General features: G+C 44.2%; 1 protein-coding gene and 1 long non-coding RNA gene across 2 annotated transcripts in view; one reads left to right on the forward strand and one right to left on the reverse strand.

The window, feature by feature from the left end:
* Positions 1–23,701, forward strand: part of LOC140219923 (uncharacterized) — a 264,088-nt gene that overhangs the window by 182,949 nt on the left and 57,438 nt on the right. The gene's annotated exons all lie outside the window — the stretch shown is intronic.
* LOC140219922 (uncharacterized) lies at positions 1,892–11,611 on the reverse strand. Its single transcript, XM_072290098.1, has 2 exons — positions 10,172–11,611; positions 1,892–7,163 (listed from the first exon to the last, which is right to left on the reverse strand). Exons 1-2 carry the CDS (start codon positions 10,356–10,358, stop codon positions 6,649–6,651), a joined length of 702 nt encoding a protein of 233 aa, XP_072146199.1. The 5' UTR covers positions 10,359–11,611; the 3' UTR covers positions 1,892–6,648.

Raw genomic sequence — 23,701 nt, forward strand, 5'->3', positions numbered from 1 at the left:
AGTTGTCTCTCTCTCTCTCAAGAAAGGACTGACTTGCTCCCCCTCAAGAATTCTGAATCTTAAATATCAATGCACGGAGTGTTATCAACAAGAGTGATCAGCTTGACGCGATTATTCTCGCGCGTAACCCACACATTCTCGTCATCACAGAAACATGGCTGCATGACGAAATAGCAGATACGGATGTATTTCCCTCTAATTACCGTGCTTTCCATCGTGATAGACCTACTAGAGGTGGCGGTGTTGCTATTTTGGTGAGACAAGATATCTCGGCAGTTCTCCTACGTCAAGCTGATAATCTTGAAGTGATCTCTTTAAAAATTTCATGCCATAATGCCCGTTTTGATTTTTGTTGTTTACCGCGCTCCCGATTCCGCTCCGCAATTTCTCAATGATCTGCGTGATCACATGGCGTCTTTTGTGCACGACAAAATTTTTCTCTTAGGTGATTTCAATCTTCCGGGAGTTGACTGGATTCGCGGAACTCCTAGCGCTGATGGTAATATAAATAATGAGCAGTTGCGTAACATCATCTTGATGCACAACTTGCAGCAAGTGGTTACTGAGCCAACACGAATTAGCACTACTTCTGCCTCAATACTTCACCTTGTGTTTATTAGCCGGACTTTAGATAATTATTCTTTCTCTGTTCAACATGGAATTTCTGATCATGAACTTGTGGCTTTTTCTCGCTAGCTCCTCTCAGATCTACTCATTGTAAAACAATTACTGTAAAAGATTTTTCACGCGCCAGGGATGAGAGAATACTGGATTATCTTGACTTTCGTCTTAGCGGTTTTGGGGGACATGACACCGTTCAACTTTGGGATGAATTTAAGAATAATTGTACCCACTGTATTGACAACTTTATTCCAAATAAAACCAAGAAAACATCTAGAGTTACTCCCTGGATGACGCATGACATAGTGCATATAAAGAGAAAGGTCAAGCGACTAAGACGACAGGGTATTTCTCGTGACATAGTAGAACCCTACCAAGCAAAATTAAATGAGGCTATCAGTGTTGCTAAATTTCGCTATTACCAGTTAACCCTTCCTAACTTCATCATAACTGCTTCTTCCAAGTTTTGTGGTTATCTTAGTAAAAAAAGTAAAGCAGTACATCCGTCGGCGATAACTACTGCGGCACAGTAACGATATGGCACAAGATGGCCAGAGAACGAAAGGTGTTCTGATTTATACACTTCGACGACGAATGCAGATGTTTTGGGAATCGGGTAGCGTTTGTTCGATTTTGCCCAACTGCTCCAAAGCACACCCCAGTGTTGCCGCTCCCTGCTCCGCAAAAGGCAGATATTTAGTGCACTCATTATTTCCTCAAGAGCTGTCACGAGCGAAGTAGTTACGCAATTCTGTCATGGGTGTGCCCATTATAACATTACTTTCTCACTATGTGTTATCTGTCTCGCGTGTGTGCTTTCTGCTCGTATTGTTCCGATACTAAAAACAGGCGATCCATCAATAGTGGCAAACTACCATCCCATTTCACTAACCTCATCTTGTTGCAAACTTTTAGAACACATTATTGCTTCTGAAATCAATAAATTTCTCGATGATGGAGCCATTCTATCTTCTATGCTGCATGGTTTTCGAAAGGGCCTCTCCACTGTAACCCAATTAACCACTGTAATTCACAGTCTCGCTAGCACTATCGACAAATCAGGGCAAACTGACATCATATTTTTAGACCAGGAAAGCATTTGATCTTTTATCGCACGCAAAGCTAATAGAAAAACTTTAACATCTCAACATTCCTTCACATCTCGTAAATTGGATTCGCGCTTATCTTTCTAACCGTTGTAGAAGTTGTCGGACGATCTCGCCGCTGCCACCATTTGTAAGGGTTGTAGGTCGCAGAGAGGAACTTGGGATGAACTAGGCGTACAGGGTTTATTTACAGAATTTACATTTTAAACAAGAGATACATCGACAGTCTAGTGTGGCTCCCAAATGGAGCACGCAAGACGAACATACAGCACACAGCTTACGAGTACGAACACGAGCACAGAGCATGACGACGAGCACACTCTAGCAGCCGACAACAGCGGCTTATAAACACTCCATTGGTCCCTAGTTCCCTAGGTGAGAGAACCGTTCGACCAGTCATCGAAGTTGACCCGCCGGTTGTCCATTATCTTGAGTCTTGAAAGGCACGTCGGTTCCCCGAGCTGACCCCCGCAGCGCGGCTGCCGGTTGCCCATTGTCTTCAATCAATCAATCAATCAATTTTATTTACCAGAAACAAAAGGAACTGGAGGGACACCTGGGCAAAAAGCTGTCGCAGCAGCTTGACGGAGGCCCAGGGTCCCTTACATGGCAGTAGCACTCACATGATATATACACTGAAATCTTTATACACAACAAACATTACAATTTCGCACGTATGCATGAAGATGACATTTTACACTTGAATGCAAATGTACTAAAGTGCCACTATAAAGAAAGAAAGTAGTCACGCAAACCATTTTTATTTAGTGTAGCTGTGTGCTTATATTTGTTTAGTACAGTCGGTATATTATGTGTTAAGGACTGTAGGCTGTAATTGTTTCGGAACCATGGTACCTTCCACACCTCGGGGTTTCGTGCGCCTCTAAATTCCAGAGCTGCCTTTCTCCTGTAGTCGGCACGAGTGTCAGCAGACTGTGACGAATCCTGGGGCCCCCGTACCGCAAAGCCCCTTTTTGTTAGGGAAAGCTCTTCTTGCTGCAGAGAGACCATGACAACCCGGTAAATCAACCAACAGTACGTTGGGTGCCAAACGTAGCCCGCCCTGCGGTCGTCACCGATTATCGGAACGAGGCGCATGGTGGATTAGCGCTGTCGTCCTCGCTAGTTTTCCGAAGGGCGCCAGCACCGCGGGTCTCTGGAAGCACGTGCAGCGGGTTAAAATAGCTTTGCAGAGCAGTGCCCCTGAGTGGGAGATCAAGCTACAGAACAGGTGTTCGGCTTTAATTCAGGAAGAGGACCTTAGTGTTGAAGCAATGAACGACAATCTTGTGGGCATCATTAAGGAGTGAGCAATAGATGTCGGGGGTAACTCCGTTAGACAGGATACCAGTAAGCTTTCGCAGGAGACGAAAGATATGATCAAGAAACGCCAATGTATGAAAGCCTCTAACCCTACAGCTGGAATAGAACTGGCAGAACTTTCGAAGGTAATCAACAAGCGTAAGACAGCTGACATAAGGAAGTATAATATGGATAGAATTGAACATGCTCTCAGGAACGGAGGAAGCCTAAAAGCAGTGAAGAAGAAACTAGAAATTGGCAAGAATCAGATGTATGCGCTAAGAGCCAAAGACGGCAATATCATTACTAATATGGAGGAGATAGTTCAAGTGGCTGAGGAGTTCTATAGAGATTTATACAGTACCAGTGGCACCCATGACGATAATGGAAGAGAGAATAGTCTAGAGGAATTCGAAATCCCACAGGTAACACCGGAAGAAGTAAAGAAAGCCTTGGGAGCTATGCAAAGGGGGAAGGCAGCTGGGGAGGATCAGGTAACAGATTTGTTGAAGGATGGTGGGCAGATTGTTCTAGAGAAACTCGCCACCCTGTATACGCAATGCCTCATGACTTCGAGCGTACCCGAATCTTGGAAGAACGCTAACATAATCCTAATCCATAAGAAAGGGGACGCCAAAGACTTGAAAAATTATAGACCGATCAGCTTACTGTCAGTTGCCTACAAACTATTTACTAAGGTAATCGCAAATAGAATCAGGAACACCTTAAAACTTCTGTCAAGCAAAAGACCAGGCAGGATTCCGTAAAGGCTACTCAACAATAGACCATATTCGCACTATCAATCAGGTGATAGAGAAATGTGCGGAATATAACCAACCCTTATATATAGCTTTCATTGATTACGAAAAGCGTTTGATTCTGTTGAAACCTCAGCAGTCATGGAGGCATTACGGAATCAGGGTGTAGACGAGTCGTATGTAAAAATATTGAAAGATATCTATAGCGGCTCCACAGCCACCGTAGTCCTCCATAAAAAAAGCAACAAAATCCCGATAAAGAAAGGCATCAGGCAGGGAGATACAATCTCTCCAATGCTATTCACAGCGTGTTTACAGGAGGTATTCAGAGACGTGGATTGGGCAGAATTGGAGATAAAAGTTAATGAAGAATACCTTAGTAACTTGCGATTCGCTGTTGATATTGCCTTGCTTAGTAACTCAGGGGACCAATTGCAATGCATGCTCACTGATCTGGAGAGGCAAAGCAGAAGGGTGGGTCTAAAAATTAATTTGCAGAAAACTAAAGTAATGTTTAACAGTCTCGGTAGAGAACAGCAGCTTACGATAGGTAGCGAGGCACTGGAAGCGGTAAGGGAATACATCTACTTAGGGCAGGTAGTGACCGCAGATGCGGATCATGAGACTGAAATAATCAGAAGAATAAGAATGGGCGGGGGTGCGTTTGGCAGGCATTCTCAGATCATGAACAGCAGGTAGCCATTATCCCTCAAGAGAAAAGTGTGTAATAGCTGTGTCTTACCAATACTCACCTACGGGGCAGGAACCTGGAGGCTTACGAAAAGGGTTCTACTTAAATTGAGGACGGCGCAACGAGCTATGGACAGAAAAATGATGGGTGTAACGTTAAGGGATAATAAAAGAGCAGATTGGGTGAGGGAACAAACGCGAGTTAATGACATCTTAGTTGAAATCAAGAAAAAGAAATGGGCATGGGCAGGACATGTAATGAGGAGGGAAGATAACCGATGGTCATTAAGGGTTACGGACTGGATTCCAAGGGAAGGGAGCGTAGCAGGGGGCGGCAGAAAGTTAGGTGGGCGGATTAGATTAAGAAGTTTGCAGGGACGACATGGCCACAATTAGTACATGACCGGAGTTGTTGGAGAAGTATGGGAGAGGCCTTTGCCCTGCAGTGGGCGTAACCAGGCTGATGATGAGGCAGCATTGCTTGCCTCAAGCTTTTTGCGTAGCATCAAGATGAGGTTCCCTGATATCAAGATGTCACACCTTCCTGCATTGGCAATGTTGGTCGATCCTAGAAACAAAGATGCCTGTTATGCTGAACGACCTGCAAAGCAATGGGCGTTCACTCTACTTACAACGGCAGCAGAGACTGTGCCAGTTGATCAACATGGTACAGCAACAAGTTAGAACAGCACCTGCTCTGCAGACCCATCAGGGGACTCTGTGTGGATTGCTTTTACACATGTCAGTTCGCATGCACATCATCAGTCAAGCCATACAATCTCTGAGGTTGCTGGGTACTTGAAGGCCCCCCTTCTTTCCCGGTCCGACGACCCCCTTGTGTGGTGGAAAAGCAAGGGCAGCCACCTTTACCCAACCCTGGTTGCAGCTGCCCATAGGTATCTTTCGATACCAGCCGACCAGACAAGAAGTGAAAGGCTTTTTTCGACTGCAGGAGTCGTTGTAAGCTGCAGAAGGGAGCACCTCAAACCCCAGCATGTGGAACAGCTAGTGTTATTGCATAAAAATTTGTTGATTTTTGTAAATAATCAAGTTGTTTACTTTTCCTGAATAAATCGCAGGCCTTAGCCCTCAGCTGTTTTTTTTCTTTACTTGCTACTATTCGAAGTATTCACTTCAAAATTATTCGAGAAGAATTACTATTCGCTTCAAACCAAAAAAGCACTATTCGCACAAGCATAGTCTTTACACATTTCTCATTGTCTTCGAATTCCCAACCCTAATGATACATGATCAGAAAAAAGCTACACAGAATAATCAAAGGAAGATGCTTTGAATTATGTACAACTTCATTGAAGGCATTTATGCAGGTAATGCTTCTGTAAGTCAAATTTAAATTTATTAATGTACACAGAATCAACAAGAATAGACGGTTACATGATGAAACGTTAAAAACCGAGGGGCATGTGCTTGATTCTGCTTCTACCTACATGTAGAAGGAATAGTGTAGCATATATATTTGAAAATGAAGCTAAATTTGTGTTCTGTTGGTTTGACAAATATCAAGATAGCAGTGCAAGTTATTAAGAAAAAGAAAAGCACGGCTGTCTGCTAAAAAAAAACGCACACAAGAAAATAATGTAGTGCATTAGCTTATGGTTCAACACAAACAAAGCCTCTGTTCACCACATTCGGGCAACCATTTTTGGCAAACCATGCCTAAGGTGAAGAACTAACCTGGATTAACACTGGGGTGCAAGAAGACTACAACGTTTGAGCAGAAGTACACACACAAATGTGAAATGCATGATAAACGAGCCTAGAATCTGTCAACAGCAGCTATAGTAATGCTACTGGACAGATGTATAATAATTGGCAAAATGCAAAAACAGCTACATGTGCCTTGTGAAGTCTTACGGCATAGGTGCAGTCAGGTACCTGCACCTGGTTCCTTGTCTGCAGTGGTTCCTCCCCTTCGCCATGCACAATGGTATTTCGACTGTACGCACACACAGCTCTCACTTTGATTGCGCCTGTGCCGCCTCACAGAGCATTGCCATGGGATGGCATGTTCTCACTAGAAGCGACCACACCTGTGCAACTGCAGAGCAGCATGCATTTCTTGAGTCTGCTTGTCAAGCACATTAAAAAAATAAAAAGGCAAGCTACAAAGCTAACATCTTAAAAAAGATTTTCCAAAATTTAAAAATGGCTCAGTCGCACACAAGGCCCCTTTTCGCCATGAGCAAGTCAAATCTCCTGTTGGATCGCACTTTGCCTAGGATAGTGCGTGCCTGGTTCTGCCGTGCAGCCATGCGCTGGCTTGGGTCAATCCGCGCACGCACCGGCTCCCTCAACGGCACAGTTTTTGCTTTGCACACGGTCAGCCTGGGAATCCGCGATGCAGCTTTGGGTGTCTGCAGCGCACCAGCAGCACTGGCCTTAACGGCGAGGTGGGGTATGCGTGATGCCGATTTGGGTGTCTGAAGCGAACGACCAGCAGCAGTGGTGCTCAATAAGATGTTGCGGCGGGCAGTGCAGTCTACCACGGACTTCATTTTGGCAAACTCTGCCGCATGAAGCTTGGTGAAGTTTGGAGTCTTCCTCACTTTGGATGCCAACTTTGGCACGGGAGTTTTTGCAGCCGCAGCACACTTCGGCGGCACAACGGCTTCGACACTCGACTCTGCAGCAGCTGTGTCTGGGGCAAAAGTCACAGTACTGTTTTCTGCAAAGACCAAGGTTATGCGAAATGAAGTGTCAAGACAAACACTCAGGCATGGTGAGGCAAGCACAGAAGACTGTAGTTCTAATCAAAAGAGAAAGTTGTAGTGTTATTCCACTGTTAGTTGGATGACAAAGTTAACCTGTATGGGTTTTTTAAAAAGAAAGGTTCACAGTCAAAGAAATGTTCGCCCAGGTCCAAGGATCAAACTTTGCACCAACACCTTTCCACTCTTCCATTTGAGTTAACCAGGAGGCTAGCAGATTGCAAAGGAAGGCCGAATTCAACTACTCATTGCACAGAAACACTGAATATTGCAAATTCTGCAGAAATCCACGAGGTGAATGAAGTTCTCCAGGACCAGGATTAATTTTCCTTAACTATAAAGCTTTCTTTCCAAGGAGCCAATATGCACCTTTGTAAGTTATACTGTTAGACAACCGTTAAATGAAACTTCCTCCCCCTCGTGCATCTTGCACAGAGTTGACCTGCTATAGTTTAGTGATGGTGTCTTGACTCCTGCTTTCATAGTTCGGGTGCACACACATACTTTAATGAAATGCACTCTCCTATGCGCTCCTTTGAATTGCATCTGGTGCTAATTTTCCAACCTAGTTAATAGAACCGTCATATCCCCAGATTACAGTCAAAAATAACGCATCACTGCAAAAACGTTAAAATTTGAATCGAGCCATGAGGTTTAATGTCCCAAAGCAGCATGCAGGCCTAGAGGGATACAATAGTGGGGTTTTTTGGATTAATTCAGGTTCCCTGGCGTTTGTTAACACGCATCTAAATCTAGGTACACAAGCACTTCGGCATTTCACCCCCATCGTAATGTGGCCCCTGTCATCGGGAAGAGAATGCATGACCTCATGCTCAAAAGAAAGACTCCATACCTCGTAAGCCACCATGGTGGACAATGCTTAACGTCTAAAATGAGAACAAAACCAGAATTTGCCAAGAGCGAGCCATATAGTTGTGTGCAGCAATTCTTAGTGATTTCATGTGGGGTATAATGTTGCAGGGCAAAATCACTCGCATGCAGCGCACAAATAGTGCTCAAGGAGAAAGGGAAAAATATATGCAATAACATTGTGGCAACAAGTTCCACAAGATTGATCCACCCTCAGCTTTGCGAGTTAGTAGAAATCCCAGGCTGACAGAGACACTCTTACGTATGCAGTCGGGTCCTGTCCATGAAAGGAATACGCATCAGTTGGTGACAGGCTGAGTTTACATGCTACAAAAGACACAGGCGAGAGCCACATGTTTGCAAGCGGGCAAACCCTCAGCCCTGTCCAGTGGCCCAGACGTTGGGAGTGGCGAAGGATTCTCATAACTGTACTCGGGGTGGGGTTGCTTCCCGTTTCTGCTGCAGTGGTGCATCATTTTGGGGTTTTACATGCCAAAAAACGCAATCTGATTATGAGGCATGCCACATTTAAGGACTTGGAATTAATTTTGACCACCTGGGGTTCTTTAACATACACCCAATGCACAGTACACGGGCATTTTTTGCATTTCACCTGCGTCGAAATGCAGCTGCCGTGGCCAGGTTTCAATCCTGTGCCCTCGAGCTTAGTAGCGCAACACCATAGCCACTATGCCACCACAGCAGGTATGCATAATAGTTATGTTCTTGCCACACACACAACACAGCTTTGAATAGAGTACTGAAAATTAGGCTGGTTGGCAAATGGTATTACTAAATAGAGTAACAGCGCATGGGGATGGATGAACTGGTTGAATCAGCACATTGTCTTTTCGTTCCATTTGTCCTGCCCTATGTGTTACTGTATCAGCACATTGTCTCTTCGTTCCATTTGTCCTGCCCTATGTGTTACTGTACTTCAACTCAGAGTACAACTTTTAACAATGCCAGCCACAATGGGCTCTCACAGATGCTGGGCACATTAATACTACAAGAATCTGAGTGTGGCATTCGACATGTACAATATGTTACTGCACAATTATGACATGTACTTCATCAGTCTGTGTTGTTTTCACATGAAAAGGAAGGGTGGCCAGCACTTAAAGTAAGTTTCAGGTTTACAGCACACCGACAAAGAACAATCCATGGCTTCGTCATCACCACGTTGAAGCTTTCAACAGATATGAAAGCATTAAATTATATTCACATAAACCGCAAATGTTGCCACAGCAGAGTACCTCAATGAAGCAACTTCACAGCTTCAGTGCACAGCAGCTAGCTAGGAGTCCAGTAGCATTCCGCAACCAACGATAATGTATTTAGGAAATTTTTAAACACCGAAGAGACGGTGCAAAGATGGATGTGTGGAGCGACAATAAAAGTTCACTTCAGTCAAAGCCACTGCAACCGAGGTTCAAGAAAGAATACGAAAATGGTATGACCACATTCTAGGGTCTTGTTGACAAGCAGGTGACTAAGAAGCGACTGGGATGCAACAGTGAAAAGAATGCCAGTCAAGAAAGGGCAAGGTAATATCAATAAATATGGCAACACCAAAAGCCAACTTTACCACGTTACCGTTTTTACACTTTGCCCTCATCAGTAAAACGCCCCCGCGGACCAACAGTCAATTCGTCAGCATATAAGTGTCGGTAAACGCAGAAAGCTAGTCGACATAGCGGAAAGCCGTAAAACGCGTGGGGCCCGGCGCTCGACAGGTCGACGTTGATAATGTACACCCTTGCAATTTTTCAACAATAACGCGCGAGTGTCGACCGCAAGGCGTGTCAACGGCTTTGTAGCGGCAAGGGCTGCAGGATTGCCAACTTTATGTGCGGTCGTGCAAGACGAATTCTAGTTCGAATGTATTCTGCAGCGCTGTTCGGTTTTAGGGTATCATCTCACCGCTACAGGGCTACAGACATGCCGCGCGGTCGACACTCGCGCGTTATTGTTAAAAAATTGGAAGGGTGCACCTCACACTAACGACCCTGCTGATTCAATGCGAATTCAATCTCATGCGATGTCTATGCAAAACGTAAATGTGCACAAAAAGAAAAGAAAGAAAGAAACGCACCTTTGCCCTTAGCCAGCCCACAGGCAACGGACTGCCGGATGAACTTGACAACTTTGGCCTTCTTCGGATTGCCCTTGTAGGTGTACCCCAGCTCCCGGGCCAATGCTAGGAGCTCGGCGTATTTCTGAGACTCGAGGTCCTCGATGTCGGGTTGGTTTAAGCCTTCCATGAGCGAAATAGCGGCCATAAAGTTGCAAAGTGCGCCGAAATTCAAAAACCCAGACAGCGTTGTCACGTGACCTAATTCACGTGACCACGCTCATGACCGTTGCCTCCACCTTCTCTCAGCTCACGCATGCGCAGCGATCACGGAGCCCTCTGGGGCGATCAGGTTCGTTTCCCCCTCCGAGACACCGACTTCTTTGGTTCGTTCCGCTTGCTCAGGCGCGCGTTTCGTTGCCGCGCCGAACGCTGCGTTGGTACGACGCTCACCGCACGATTGGTGGGTGCAAAGTACGATGCGGGGCGCCTCGTAAGTGATCGCTGCGCCGTAGCGTATTGTCTTACACCCCTGGGCGGGTCGACGGGAACGCTCTCGCGTTCCGCTCTTGAAGGCGAAGCTTAAGCGTCCTCCAATTTTTCATGAAACCCGATTATAACAATTATCGGTTATAACAATGACGTTTTCGTGGCCCTTGAATATTGTTCTAAGGAGGTTCGACTGCATTATCGATGTAATAGTCAACGGTCTATATGAGCGAATTTTATCTTTCTCCCCCTTACCTTTACAAATTACATTCATTCTACTTTGTCGCCAACTGTCTGGTATTCGTCTATCTTTTAAACCTTTATCTACTGCTTTCAACAGAGCTTCCTTACCTTTTGGACCTAGTTCATTAATCAGCCTAACGTGAACCTCGTCTAGCCCTGTGGCTATGCACTTCGGAATTTTTTCTTTGGCTTTCTTCAAGTTCAGATTTGCCAGCACCACCTCCTCTTCCAATTAGTTCTCTTTCATGCTCTTTTTCCTCTAGTACAACCTCGTAATTGCCTTGGAAAGATTCGGCTGTTATTTTTTGGATGTAACCTAAGTCTGCGTCCCCTTCCAGATTGTTTCCATCTTCGTATAGGATATGTCGTATTCTTCCAGACTTCCTGCCTTATAAGTTTACATAATTCCAAAATATTCTAGGTGCGGCCTTCTTTTTCTCACATATTTCTGATAACCAACGTTCACTTTCACCTTTTATCTTTGCTTGCACCAGTATTTGAACCATATACTTTTCCTCCCAGTGTACTTCCTATTTACTCTCTACTTCATCCTGTGGCAACTGCACCTTCTTTGCCTGCCTGTGCTCTCGGGATGCATTCTGTCGTTCGGCGATCGCTTCTTGTATCTCCCTGTTCCACCAGCTTTTCGGTTTCTTTTTTCCTTTCCAATGAGCATGTTCCTTTCCAATGAGCTACACCAGCCGCTACCGCACCTGTCTGGGAGACTGGACCTTTGTCAAGCCAAAGAAATTTCGGCTTTTTTTTTCCGGCTCTCCCTTTTTCACCTTGTATCCAGTGGTGAAAATAAAAATCATGATGATGATGTTGCTTCTGTTTCCGTATTTCTGTCGTTATTACACTTAGAATCTCACTATATTCCCACTCTTTGCTTGGCCACTTTCGAACTTCTTAGACTCTTGTGACTCTATTTGTTATTTGATAAGAATTCAAGTTTGGACTGGCCATTTTGCGCTCCTTGCTCTCTTTCCCAACAACATACCCCATTTTCAAAATGATGCGTTTATGGTCAATTCCTATGCTGCTATGCCCTTCCTCGTCAATGACCATTTCTCTCAACTTATTATGAATTCGTTCTGTCATCAGACAGTAATCATTGGTCGATTGCCGATTTCCCACTTTCCACGTGGTCTGCCTGTCATGTTTAAGCTCTGTATTCATGATAACGAGGTTATGTTGCTCACAAAGTTCAAGCATTGACTTCCTGTTATTGTCAATATAGCCATCTACATCCTGTATGTGGGCATTCATGTGACCTAATAGGATGATTTCGGCATCATTCCTGAAACCCTTAATATCAGCACATATGCATTCCACTAACTCTTGATTCTTCTCAATGGAATTATTTCCGGTCCACAAATATGTTACACCCAGCCAAGTTTTCTTTCCACTCATTGTATGTGATAACCAAAGATGCTCTTGGCATTTTTAATTTACTCTTTTCCATTTGGCTCCCTGATGGATGAGCATTCAGACTCCTCCTCCCTTTCTGTCTGACTTAGTTCTGTTGCACCCTTCCCAGGCATAATTCTGAATCACTGGTGGCTCTTCCGAGTCTCTAAGGTGCGTTTCTGTAACCGCATACACCCCTATTTGTTCTCTATTTAGCTACTCCTCAATGTCTACCCACTTTTCCTTTCTTCTGCAGCCCTGCATGTTTATGTAGCCTATTGCGTGGTGAGCTCTATTGTTTTCCTCCTCTTTCTCATATTGGTGGCGACGCTATTCCGAGGTTCCCCTACGGGACCTTCTTCATTGCTACCTACACTGGCCTCCTGATCACTTGTGGTCCCCCTCCAAAAAAGCAACTGCATGACGAGCAAGTCACCAGCCCACTTCTCGTTCAAGCCTGTGATTTAAGTGAATCCCATGCTCATTGGAAACCACCACACCTTCTCACTTCGCTGTTTACTTCTACAACCTCGAAACCTTTCTCTTGGCTCATTATCCATATAGCCTCATTAGCAGCCACTACGGCTCTTTGTACGTTACTGTCACGTAGAGGCAGCTCCTGCACCGTGCACACGACTATCTGCACCTGAGGGGACAGCTCGCGTAAGTCATCTACCTACTTTGCCAAGCGCTGGGCTATTCATGTCCCTTTTCTGTTTAGAATGTCATTTAGCCGACCTGCTACTACGACAAGGTTACGTCCGTGAGCATTTTCCGCGAGCTTTGCTTTTGCTCGCTCCATGACAGCGCCCAATGTCCATCCTGGAAATGTCCCTACTGCCACTCTTTTGTCACCTTTCATCCTATCCACAATTGCCTCTGAGCACCTAGCCAGGTTTGAGCTGCCGGCGATAGTCACCCTTTCACTCTCTCTTACTGCCGAGGCCTCTCCCTGCCTCCGTTTGTCATCCTTTTCTGTGTGATTTGGACTTGACAAGGTGCATTGACCCCTGCGTTCCTGCTTTCCCTTTGTGGCCGCATCAAGGTAGGTGCATCTCTTTCCCGCTACTTCCTCTCCACGTTGTGTGCATTCCACATGCTTTGTTGACACGCTCTCTCCTGTCATGTCAGGAGGCTGCATTCCATTGTCATAACCTTTCTTGATCATGATGGTGGCCCTGTTCAACTTTTCCTCAGCTGTCTGAAGTCTTTTTTTCAACTACCTTCCAAGCATCACGATGCGTATTTGGCTCATTTTTCAGCTTTTTGACCTGTTTGGCAAGCTCATCCTGGAAAGCCTCCATTTTCTTCAGCCTAGCATCGACATCACATTGTCATCCGATTGACTCGATTTCCTCTCCATTCTCATCCGTCCCCTCTTCTACCTTGAGGGACCCCCCGCACACTGCAGGCTTTACCGTCTTTCTTGCCATGTGTTGCACTTGACTTTTTCTAATACAAACATCAAACCTTTCAGAGCATGTGCCTTCTAGCAAAGGCCGATATCCACAGAATCTAATTCCTCAAAATGCTGCAAAGTAATTATCAGCAATATTTTAGAAGCAATAAATGCCGCACAGCCTTAAGGTATAACACATGTTCACATATGTTCAAACACGCGGCCCCGCTCTCACAGTCGTACCAAAGCAATATTCCTGATACCAATGCACACAAACTGCAACCACTAATACCTACTTGTCTTGCGACTTCCAAACTACAATTTAAAGGCTATAAAGACCTAACGTCTCACACGGTTGTACATGCTGAAACACGTGGCACAAAAGGAGGCTCTGACTATCCTGCAAAACCAAATATACACGAAACACATCTGCACACACGAAAAAGAAAAAAAAAGGAAAACTAGCCAATTACTATTTAAAGCTAAAAAATCGGCAAATCAAAAATGGTAGCAAGTATCAGAGTATGTACAAAAAACTTATGTTTCTGTCGCCGCCACAGAGCTCTGGAAAACCACATTTGTCTGCCACAAACATCCAGATGAAAAGGCAAAAAATAAAAAAAGAGTTGCCGTTCTATCTTGCACTTTGAGTACAGCAAAGTCACGACACAGAAACACATAATTTGACAACAGAGCAACACGGAGCACTTTCACACATAGTATAGAGAGCAAAGCAACCACAACACATAAATGCATGGCACATACACAAACACTGCTCGAGCTATGGGAATCTGTTATATTACGAAATAAAGCATCTACGAAAGAGCAAGGAGCATGTGTCTGTTGAAAAGAGAGCATTTGAGAAAAAGGTGACTTCGCGCTCTGCTTGAAAGCTGCATGCACCGTGCACTACTGCAAAACTTGGCTGAGAGGTTCGCAGCAGCATATGCTACTAGCGAACTATGTTCTTTCACCAAGCCCAAGGGGCGGTTCAGGACCCCTTTAAAGGTTGCATGTACTGCCATTCAATATGTTTTAAGTCACAAGTTCCTAGTTGTGGCCTTCGACAGGCTTGACTCTGACACCACAAGCTTGAACAAATAAATTAAAGAAATAGGCTGATGCATGAGCATCTTTTGTGCACTCTCAAGCAACGCTGGCATGTGCTATGTGGACATTCTTTTATGCATGTATACAGCACTCTGTGAAGGGCTTCTGCAATAGTCCTACAGGGCCTTTGTCAATCTAACGTAAAAGCAGTCGATCATGAGCATGCAAGCTAAAGCAGTGAGGGTGTGTCTAGGCTTGCCGAAAAACACCTTGACTCTAAAAAACCTCGCAGTTAGCAGACACCCTTCGGTTTCCATGCTTCTGTTGCAGGAGTCTCTTAGAGCTCATATGCGCTTTGTTGCCAGAGTGCCAGGACACCCATTAGCTTCAAGCTACACTTCTGAGGTATGCAGCTTGCTTCGAATGGACTATCAGAGCCATTCTGTGCTGACAGAACCATTATGGAAACGCCCCTTCTGGTTGATATGTCAGCACCTGGATTCAAGTGCAGTGGAAGTTGAAGTACTCCTAGGCCAGCGCTGACATATTATACTCTTGAGCACGTTATCACATTGTATTGATGGTGAAGAACACAGTAGCAAAACTGTGAGTCACAATAATAACACTTTCTGGGTGAACTTGTGCCCAGAAAAAACAAGTGACACTCAAAGTGCAACGATAGCAGCGAGCACAGTCGGAGATCGTCAAAAACTCCTCCGCTGGTCGGACGTATGGCCATGTATACTTCACTCACGGAAGGTTCCAACATAATTGCTGGTGTGCGCAAATTCTAGAATGTACAACAGTATTCACATCACGCATGAAATCTGGTTACAAAAGGTTTGGCGACAACACAGACAACAAATAAAATTGGCTAAAAGGATTGACAATGTTTTGATAGATGGTGGTGTGTCCTGCACCAAGCGATAATGTTTAATATTTTTTAGCCTGTGAAAAGTGGTCGCCAGAAAAAGGTGAACAAATGCACATGTCAATAATGACATATATACCGATGGCTCTGTCACACCTGCATCATCTGCCATTGATGTGTAATTTCATCGTGGTGTGTTACCACTTAAATGAGAAGAAAGGTGTTAACCGAGGTGCCCAATTTTTATTAGTCATATCATAAGAAACCAACAAACACTGACACCAAGGACAGCATAGGGGAAATTACTTGTGCTTAATAAATGAAATAAAGAAACGATAACTTAATGGAAATGAAAGTAGATGAAAAACAACTTGCTGCAGGCAGGGAAAGATCCCACAACTTTGTTGAACGCATCGGTATTGCCTTTTCACTACAAATTGGTCGCTTCCTGGTCTGTTTATTTTGCTTTTATTTTTTAACATGAACCTGTTTTTGCAGCACGTATACACTTTCATGAAAAATAAAACGGTCACTTTAATTTGGCTTTTGTCCGATCAAAGCAAGTTTCTGGCGCGAAACATAGCTTCATGCGCACTTTTTTGATGCATTGCGAGTGAGGCTGGGATTTTTAGACATTCTATGTCTATTACATTGCTTTTCACATTTTGTGTGAGGTCAGTGCGGCGCTTTGGTTGTGTTATCAAGGGGCTTTTGTTATCGATGTGATCAGTCGGCCTTGAGAGATGCATAATAAGTGTTAGGTAGAGAGTAAGGAATACCTTCGAAGCCGTGAAACCTGCTGTTGGTGCTCCTTTTGTACCATTATCAAGGTGATGCGCTGCCTCTTCAGGTTTGCGACAGGCAATGAAGTTGCTTTCAATCAGTTTTTTTGAGGGCGCTGCTTTATGATGTGGGCGGGAGCGCACTCACATGGTATTTCTCATTCTTCGTGAGGTTTTTTTTGCCAGTCGGAAAAAATTGTACGCAATTAGTACATCGCTGAAAACACTGCATTTAGATGTTATTTTGGGGTGCCTGCAAATGCCTCATTCACACTTTGAAAATAAGGACAGTACTTCTCGAGTTCCCCGCAGGGGCGTCTACCTCAGCAGTCGTTTGGTGTGTTGCGACACCACGTACCCGAGCACACGAGGGTTGGCCCCTCCCGCGTGTAGCCGTGCGCGGCTTAGCCGTGTCTGGGGAAAAGGGGATCCTGGGGGTTGAGCCGATGCTGGGTGTTTGGACCTTTAAGGCCCCCCGGCGGAGGCAACACACCCCTTTGGCCTCTGCTTCACACAGACGGCACCCCCGAACTGACCCACCTGGGGGAAATCGGCAGTCGCCTTTTTCTTTTTCGTGTGTAGGTTTCTGTGGTGTGTGTCTCTTCTGTGTGTCTCGTAAAAATGTTGCGCAATCCAACCTCTAATCTCTCACTTTCAATCTTTCCTGTCTTCTACTCACTTATTCTTACTTCCGTATTTCCGGGCGGCAAGGGTTAACTGTGTGTCATATATTCAACCTTGGGTATATACATTAGGTTATAGTGGCGGTGTATAGCTGGCGTCTGCAGGTTTCTTGGAACCTGCAGCGTCCCCTTGTTGGGCTCGGTGGTGGGTGGCTACCACCGCTGCCGTATTTTCAAACTATCCAATGGCAGAAGCGTTCTCGCGACTTTTAGATCGGCCTCTGAAAAGAGGTTGCACCGAAGCAACTTTCCAGTTCTTTTTAAAACCGACCGATAACTCATTTCCAAAATACCACGTTCTTCACAGTGAAGGCAACACAACCGTAACAAAACTGTCACCATTCATAGTTTCGAAATGCCTAGCAAACACAATTGGAGCTGGTTACAAAGCCTCGAAGATGGCTAGCGGCGACCTCCTCCTTGAACTGACCAAAAAAGATCGACTAGATAAACTCGCCGAACTCACCACTATCGGTGACATCAAAGTGACAACCTCTCCACACCGCTCACTGAACACAAGCAGAGGAGTTATATCAGAAGAAGACTTCCTGAACCTCAGTGATGAAGAGCTCCTCGAAGGATTTCAGGAGCAAAACATAATTAAGGTGCAGAGAATCACACTACGACGCAATGACCAACAGATTCCGACAAAACATGTGATATTGACATTTGGTAGCAGCACAGTCCCTAGTTCACTGGACGCAGGATATTTGAAAATCAACGTGAGGCCGTACATACCGAACCCGAGGCGGTGTTTCAAGTGCCAGAGGTTCGGGCATGGATCACAATCATGCAGAGGCAAAGAAACATGTGCGAAATGTAGTGCCAATGACCATCCTTCCGATAACTGCAATGCTCCCGCACAATGTGTAAATTGCAAGGGCGATCATCCAGCTTATTCACGGAGTTGCCCTTGCTGGAAAAGAGAAAAAGAAATGATTGCAATCACTGTAAAAGAAAAGATTTCATTCCATGAAGCGAGGAAAAGGCTAGCACACTTACCTTAAGTAAGCTATGCCAGTGTGACGCGGCAGGGGTCAGCGCCACACCGGTCTCAGGAATCTACAGGGTCCACGTCCGGTACCCCTGTAGAGACCCCAACTGCCCCCTTGGTGAATGCAGCCAGTGCTGCTCCATCAGAAACGAAGACGGGCCGGTAGACCACACTGCCGCAGGGCCCGAGCTTGAACCGTACCCCACGGCCCGAGACGCGCATCTCGGCGCCTGGCTCTCGATCGTCCAGTGCCTCGGAAAAGGCGATGGAGGTCGATCCAAAAACCCCGGCGTCATTGACGCCAAAAGACTGGCGCTCCTTGGAGCGCTTACAGAAGGAGAAACATACTGTAACTCCGGTGAGAAAGGGAAAGGTAACCTGAACGGTTACCACCCTTTATTAGGGTAATCAGCTTTTTCAAAACACGTCACCTACAACTTGTAAGCTCACGCACATAAGTAATTTTTTTTTACAATTCCAATAAGATGGCTTTTATCATTTATTGGAATTGCAGAGGCCTAATACACAATCTAGGTGACATCAAAGATATTATAAATAAGTTATCACCAGTGGCATTCTGCCTCCAAGAAACAGACCTAGGACCTAAACATACACATTTTTTTAAAGGTTTTACTGTCGTAAGAAAAGACCGCGAGCACTCCAGTCGTCTATCTGGAGATGTCGCTATTGTCGTCCAAAGCGGCATTCCCACACGGAACGTTTTATTAAATACTCCGTATGAGGCAGTAGCTGTCACCGTTTTGTCATTTAAGACTGTCACCATTTCAAAACCCGAGATTTAGAAGATTTAATTGACCAGCTGCCGGAGCCTTTCTTTTGTTTTAGTTGGAGGTTTTAATGCTCACTGCACTCTTTGGGGTAGCGATAAGAATGACCAAAGAGGACAACTTATCGAAGTTTTTATTTTGACTAATAACATCTGTCTTTTAAATTCAGGTGCACCAACTCATTTTTCACCGAGTTCACGTACATTTAGCTGCATTGATTTAGCATTCTGCTCCCCCAACATTTTTACCGATTTTAAATGGGATATACTGGAGACATCACATGGCAGTGATGATATACCTGCCATAATCAACCTCAACGCTACCCATTATATCTCACAAACCGCGCCATTGGAAACTACAAATGGCAGACTGGTCTGTTTTCACAGAAAGTGCCAGGCTGGAGGAGCTTACTTTAACAGATTTAAGCATTGACGAAATTAATGAAAAATTTACTAACTGTATTATTTCTGCAGCCGAAAAGGCCATTCCGCAATCTTCTGGCGTTGTTCGGAAAAAGCTTAATCCTTGGTGGTCACATGAATGCACCGTAGCAAAAAAGCAGCAAAATAAGGCCTGGGGAATCTTACGCAGGTACCGAACATATAACATCTAAATTTTAAACAAGCCAAAGCGAAAGCTTGATATATCCGGAGACAGGCAGAAAAATCTTCCTGGCAAAAATAGGTATCTACAATTAATAGCACAGTCACATCCAAAAGGATGTGGGAACAGGTCAGGATGTTTAAGGGGCACTACTCATCATACACGATACCCATACTTACACCTTCAGGCACTCAAACAACAGTACAAGAACAGGCGACTATACTTGGGGAACATTTTTATAACATCTTATTTCAATTATTCAAACACGTTTTTAAAATACAAACTGTCAGCAGAAAAGGAGAAGCTACCAACTGCTTGTATGTCAAGGGATGAATACAACGCTCCATTCACGGTACAAGAACTTAACAGGGTCCTCTGTGCTGGCAAAAAAACTGCAGTAGGTCCTGACTGGATCCATTATTCCATGCTTGCACACCTGTCCCAAGCATCCATAGAGGCTCTCCTTAAATTTTTTAACAAAGTATTTGAATCTGGAAGCATGCCAAAGAGTTGGAAAAATGCAATAGTTGTGCCTTTTTTAAAAACAGGTAAATCCCCCACATCCCCGAGCAGCTTTCCACCCATTGCCCTGACAAGCTGTTTGGCGAAATCATACGAAAGTGTCGTAAATGCGAGATTAACTTTCACGCTTCATACACGGAACTCCATTGATTTTCACCAGTGCGGCTATAAAAAAGGGTGTTCAATGACAGACCACCTCGTCCGACTTCAACACGAAATACGTGAAGCATTTTTACACAAACAGCACTGCCTGGCAGTGCTTTTCGATCTAGAAAAAGCGTATGACACCACGTGGAGATTCGGAATTTTACGTGACCTCACCGCATTAGGAATCCATGGCAAAATGCTAAACTGTGTCGCTGATTTTATGTCCAACAGAACATTCCAAATCCGTCTAGGCACTGTGCTCTCGTGCACATTTATCCAAGAAAACGGTGTGCCACAAGGTTGCGTACTTAGCACAACACTCTTTATAGTAAAAATGAACTCTGTCAACAAAGTCATTCCCACCTCTATTATGCACTCCATATATGTCGATGATCTGCAAATAGCGTGGCGCGCCTCAAACTTACGAACATGTGAAAGGCAGCTCCAGATAACAATAAATAAACTAATGGAGTGGGCTGAGAAAAATGGCTTCCGCTTCTCTAATCAGAAAACTGTTACAGTGCTTTTTTCGCAAAAACGAGGGTTGTACTTAGACCCGGATGTAAAATCGAATGGTGTCGCGCTGCTGGTAAAACAAGAATATAAATTCTTGGGAGTAATCTTTGACAAAAAACTAAACTTCCTAGCCCACATTAAAACACTAAAGATTAAGGCAAATAAAGCATTGAATATCCTGAAAGTTTTATGTCATAAGCACTGGGGTTCCAACCGACGTATTTACCGGTCCCTTGTTCGTAGCCTTTTAGACTACGGCTCCATTGTTTACGGCTCAGCCAGACAGTCCTACATCCAACGACTTGATCCAGTACATAACCTTGGATTGCAACTGGCAAGTGGTGCCTACAGAACTTCACCTATTCAAAGTTTATACGTTGAGTGTAATGAACCCTCCCTACAGCAGCGCAGAGCATTACTCACTTTTTCCTACGTACTAAGAATTCAGTCATCACTGCAACACATATGCTACAACATCCTCACACAATGCAACTCATGCCTAGACTATACAAACAAACCGAACATGATTAAACCGCTTGTCCTGCGATATGAGGAATATGTTCGGGATTATGACATTCCTTGCGAAGTTCTCCAGGTTGCCAGAAAGCCACAGCGTTTGCCCCCTGTGGAACGATTTTGAACCGTTATGTGACTGGGCATTGACACATTTAAAGAAGAAAGACACCCCACGCGAACACATTACACAAGAATTCCGTGCACTTCAGGACAAATATCAAAATAACATGCAATATTACACTGATGGCTCTAAAACGAAAGAACATGTGGGTGTGGGGGTCGTAACGGAAAATTGGGAAAAAAGTATTCGATTGCCACAACACGCCTCTGCTTTCACGGCCGAAGTTTTCGCTATATGGGTTGTTGTTAAAAAGATTATCGCTGATAAACACAAAAATGCAGTCATATACACAGATTATTTAAGCACACTGAAGGCTCTACATGTGAAATCTGAGTTTGAACCCCTGATTGGAGACATTTTAAACATGGTGGCTTTTAACGAATACGGGAGGTCAATTCGTTTCTGCTGGGTCCCAAGCCACGTTGGGATACCGGGTAACGAAGCAGCTGATAGATATGCATTGATGGCCGTGCACAAAGACATTACAAACACAACACTCCCATATAATGATAGCATCTGTGCAATTAGGAAAGCCTTCACGGTAAAATGGCAACGCGAATGGGACCGTTGTGCCGACAACAAGCTACATCTCACGAAACCCATAGTTGGCGAGTGGAAGTCATGCTATCATCAGGAGCGGTTCATCAAAGTAGTTTTATGCCGACTACGCATTGGGCACACACACATCACACACAATTACTTACTTACGAAAGAAGACACACCAACATGCGAGAAATGTCAACAGCCACTAACAGTTATGCACATATTACTCACATGTACGCAGATCGAAACACACAGACAAAAACTTTTGCACAAATTATATCAACTACACATACCTTTACACCCTGCTCTAATTTTAGGTGATGATCTGCTAGTCCCATTATGTGACGTCCGTAAATTTCTAGACGACACGGGATTTTTACATAAAATATAGATTACTAATATAGCTTTCTCCTTCATAAACTGGATTTTAAAACACCTCGTGTTTGGCGCAGCATAGCCTTAGCTGCTCTTGCGCCATTAAACCCCATTTAACTAACTAACTTCTCGAGTTAGATAATAAATAATTAATAATAATACTTTATTCCACAAAGTTACAAAAAAGCAGTGTACATATCAGGCCTGCCAAAGCCACATAGGGCTTGAGCGGCAGTGCCTGGCAGGCAGCGGAACCAAACAGTTATTCAATTCACATATTTTTCACAAAAAAAGAAACGAGTAGTTCCCTGAGGCGACAAGTTGTCGATTTGCCTGAGCGCCTTTTTTCATTTGTATTTGGTTTGAACGTGCAAGGCAGTTTTAGACAATTTGTTAAAATATACAGGAACATAGTAGTCTCGTATTCTCTTGCCATATCTTGTACAATGCCTGGGTACGAGGTAAAGATTCTTAGGCTGCAAACAACGTGCGGGAACGTACTTGACCTTGAAATTACTTTCCCAGAAATGCTTTAGCACAACAGTTTCCAGCAGTAGTTGATTAAAGTCCGGCATAAATACGGTTTTGAAAACGCCACTTTTGTCATTAAGATTTAAATCATAGCTGATGTTCTTTAGAATAGAACGGAGAATAGAGTTGACCCTAGTTTGCCAACGAATTGTGCAATGACCATAAACTGTTATGCCGTACCTTAATACACTATAACACAACACATGTACAACAACTTTTCGAACAAAAAGGGGCGTATAATATCTCAAACTGTATAGCACACAAGATACCGCACGAAGTCGTTTGCATACGTAATCTATGTGGGAGTTCCAGGAAAGATCCCTGTCGAAGTACAAACTGAGGTATTTTACAGAAGCCACATAATCTAAGGGTTCACACAGACATGGAGAACACTTTTAATTGTGTAGCATAAATGGGTAATCGATGTCTAGTTTTTTCAGAGAATTGTGAAAACAAATAAGCTTTGTCTTTCATGTATTAATGTTGATTAAGTTAGCAAAAAACTAGTCCATAGCCTTAGTCGTCATTGCTTGTAAGGAAGTAATAGCATGCATAAAGTTTGTTGATCGAGCTATAATGACAGTATCATCTGCACACTGATACAATCCAATAGGCAGCATATCAGCAAGGTCATTCACATAAATATTATATTACAGTGGACTGAGTATAGAGCCCTGGGGGACACCAGATTTTATTACAAAGAAATCGCTCTTAGCCTGCCCTAGTGAAACCTGCTGGCGCCTGTGATGCAGAAAGTTCTCCAGGAACGTCAGAAATGTGCCACAAAATCCTCATATTGAAAGCTTGGTTAACAGAATACCATGACTCACGCTATTGAAAACTTTGCTGACGTCAAGGAGAACGGCACATATGATCTGATTACGTTCTAAAGACAAGTTCAACGCGTCGGAGAGATCTTCAAGAAGCGATTGGGTACCTTTTCTGGGAATGAAACCATACTGGGAAGA

Source organism: Dermacentor andersoni, chromosome 8, assembly GCF_023375885.2.
Source record: "Dermacentor andersoni chromosome 8, qqDerAnde1_hic_scaffold, whole genome shotgun sequence".
Lineage (NCBI taxonomy): Eukaryota > Metazoa > Arthropoda > Arachnida > Ixodida > Ixodidae > Dermacentor > Dermacentor andersoni.

Excerpts from the sequence above, each read along its gene's own strand:
- LOC140219922 (XM_072290098.1), bottom strand. The coding sequence starts at position 10,358 with ATGGCCGCTATTTCGCTCATGGAAGGCTTAAACCAACCCGACATCGAG. Across the intron at positions 7,164-10,171 it reads TGGGCTGGCTAAGGGCAAAG|AAAACAGTACTGTGACTTTT; the intron begins GTGCGTTTCTTT and ends TGGTCTTTGCAG.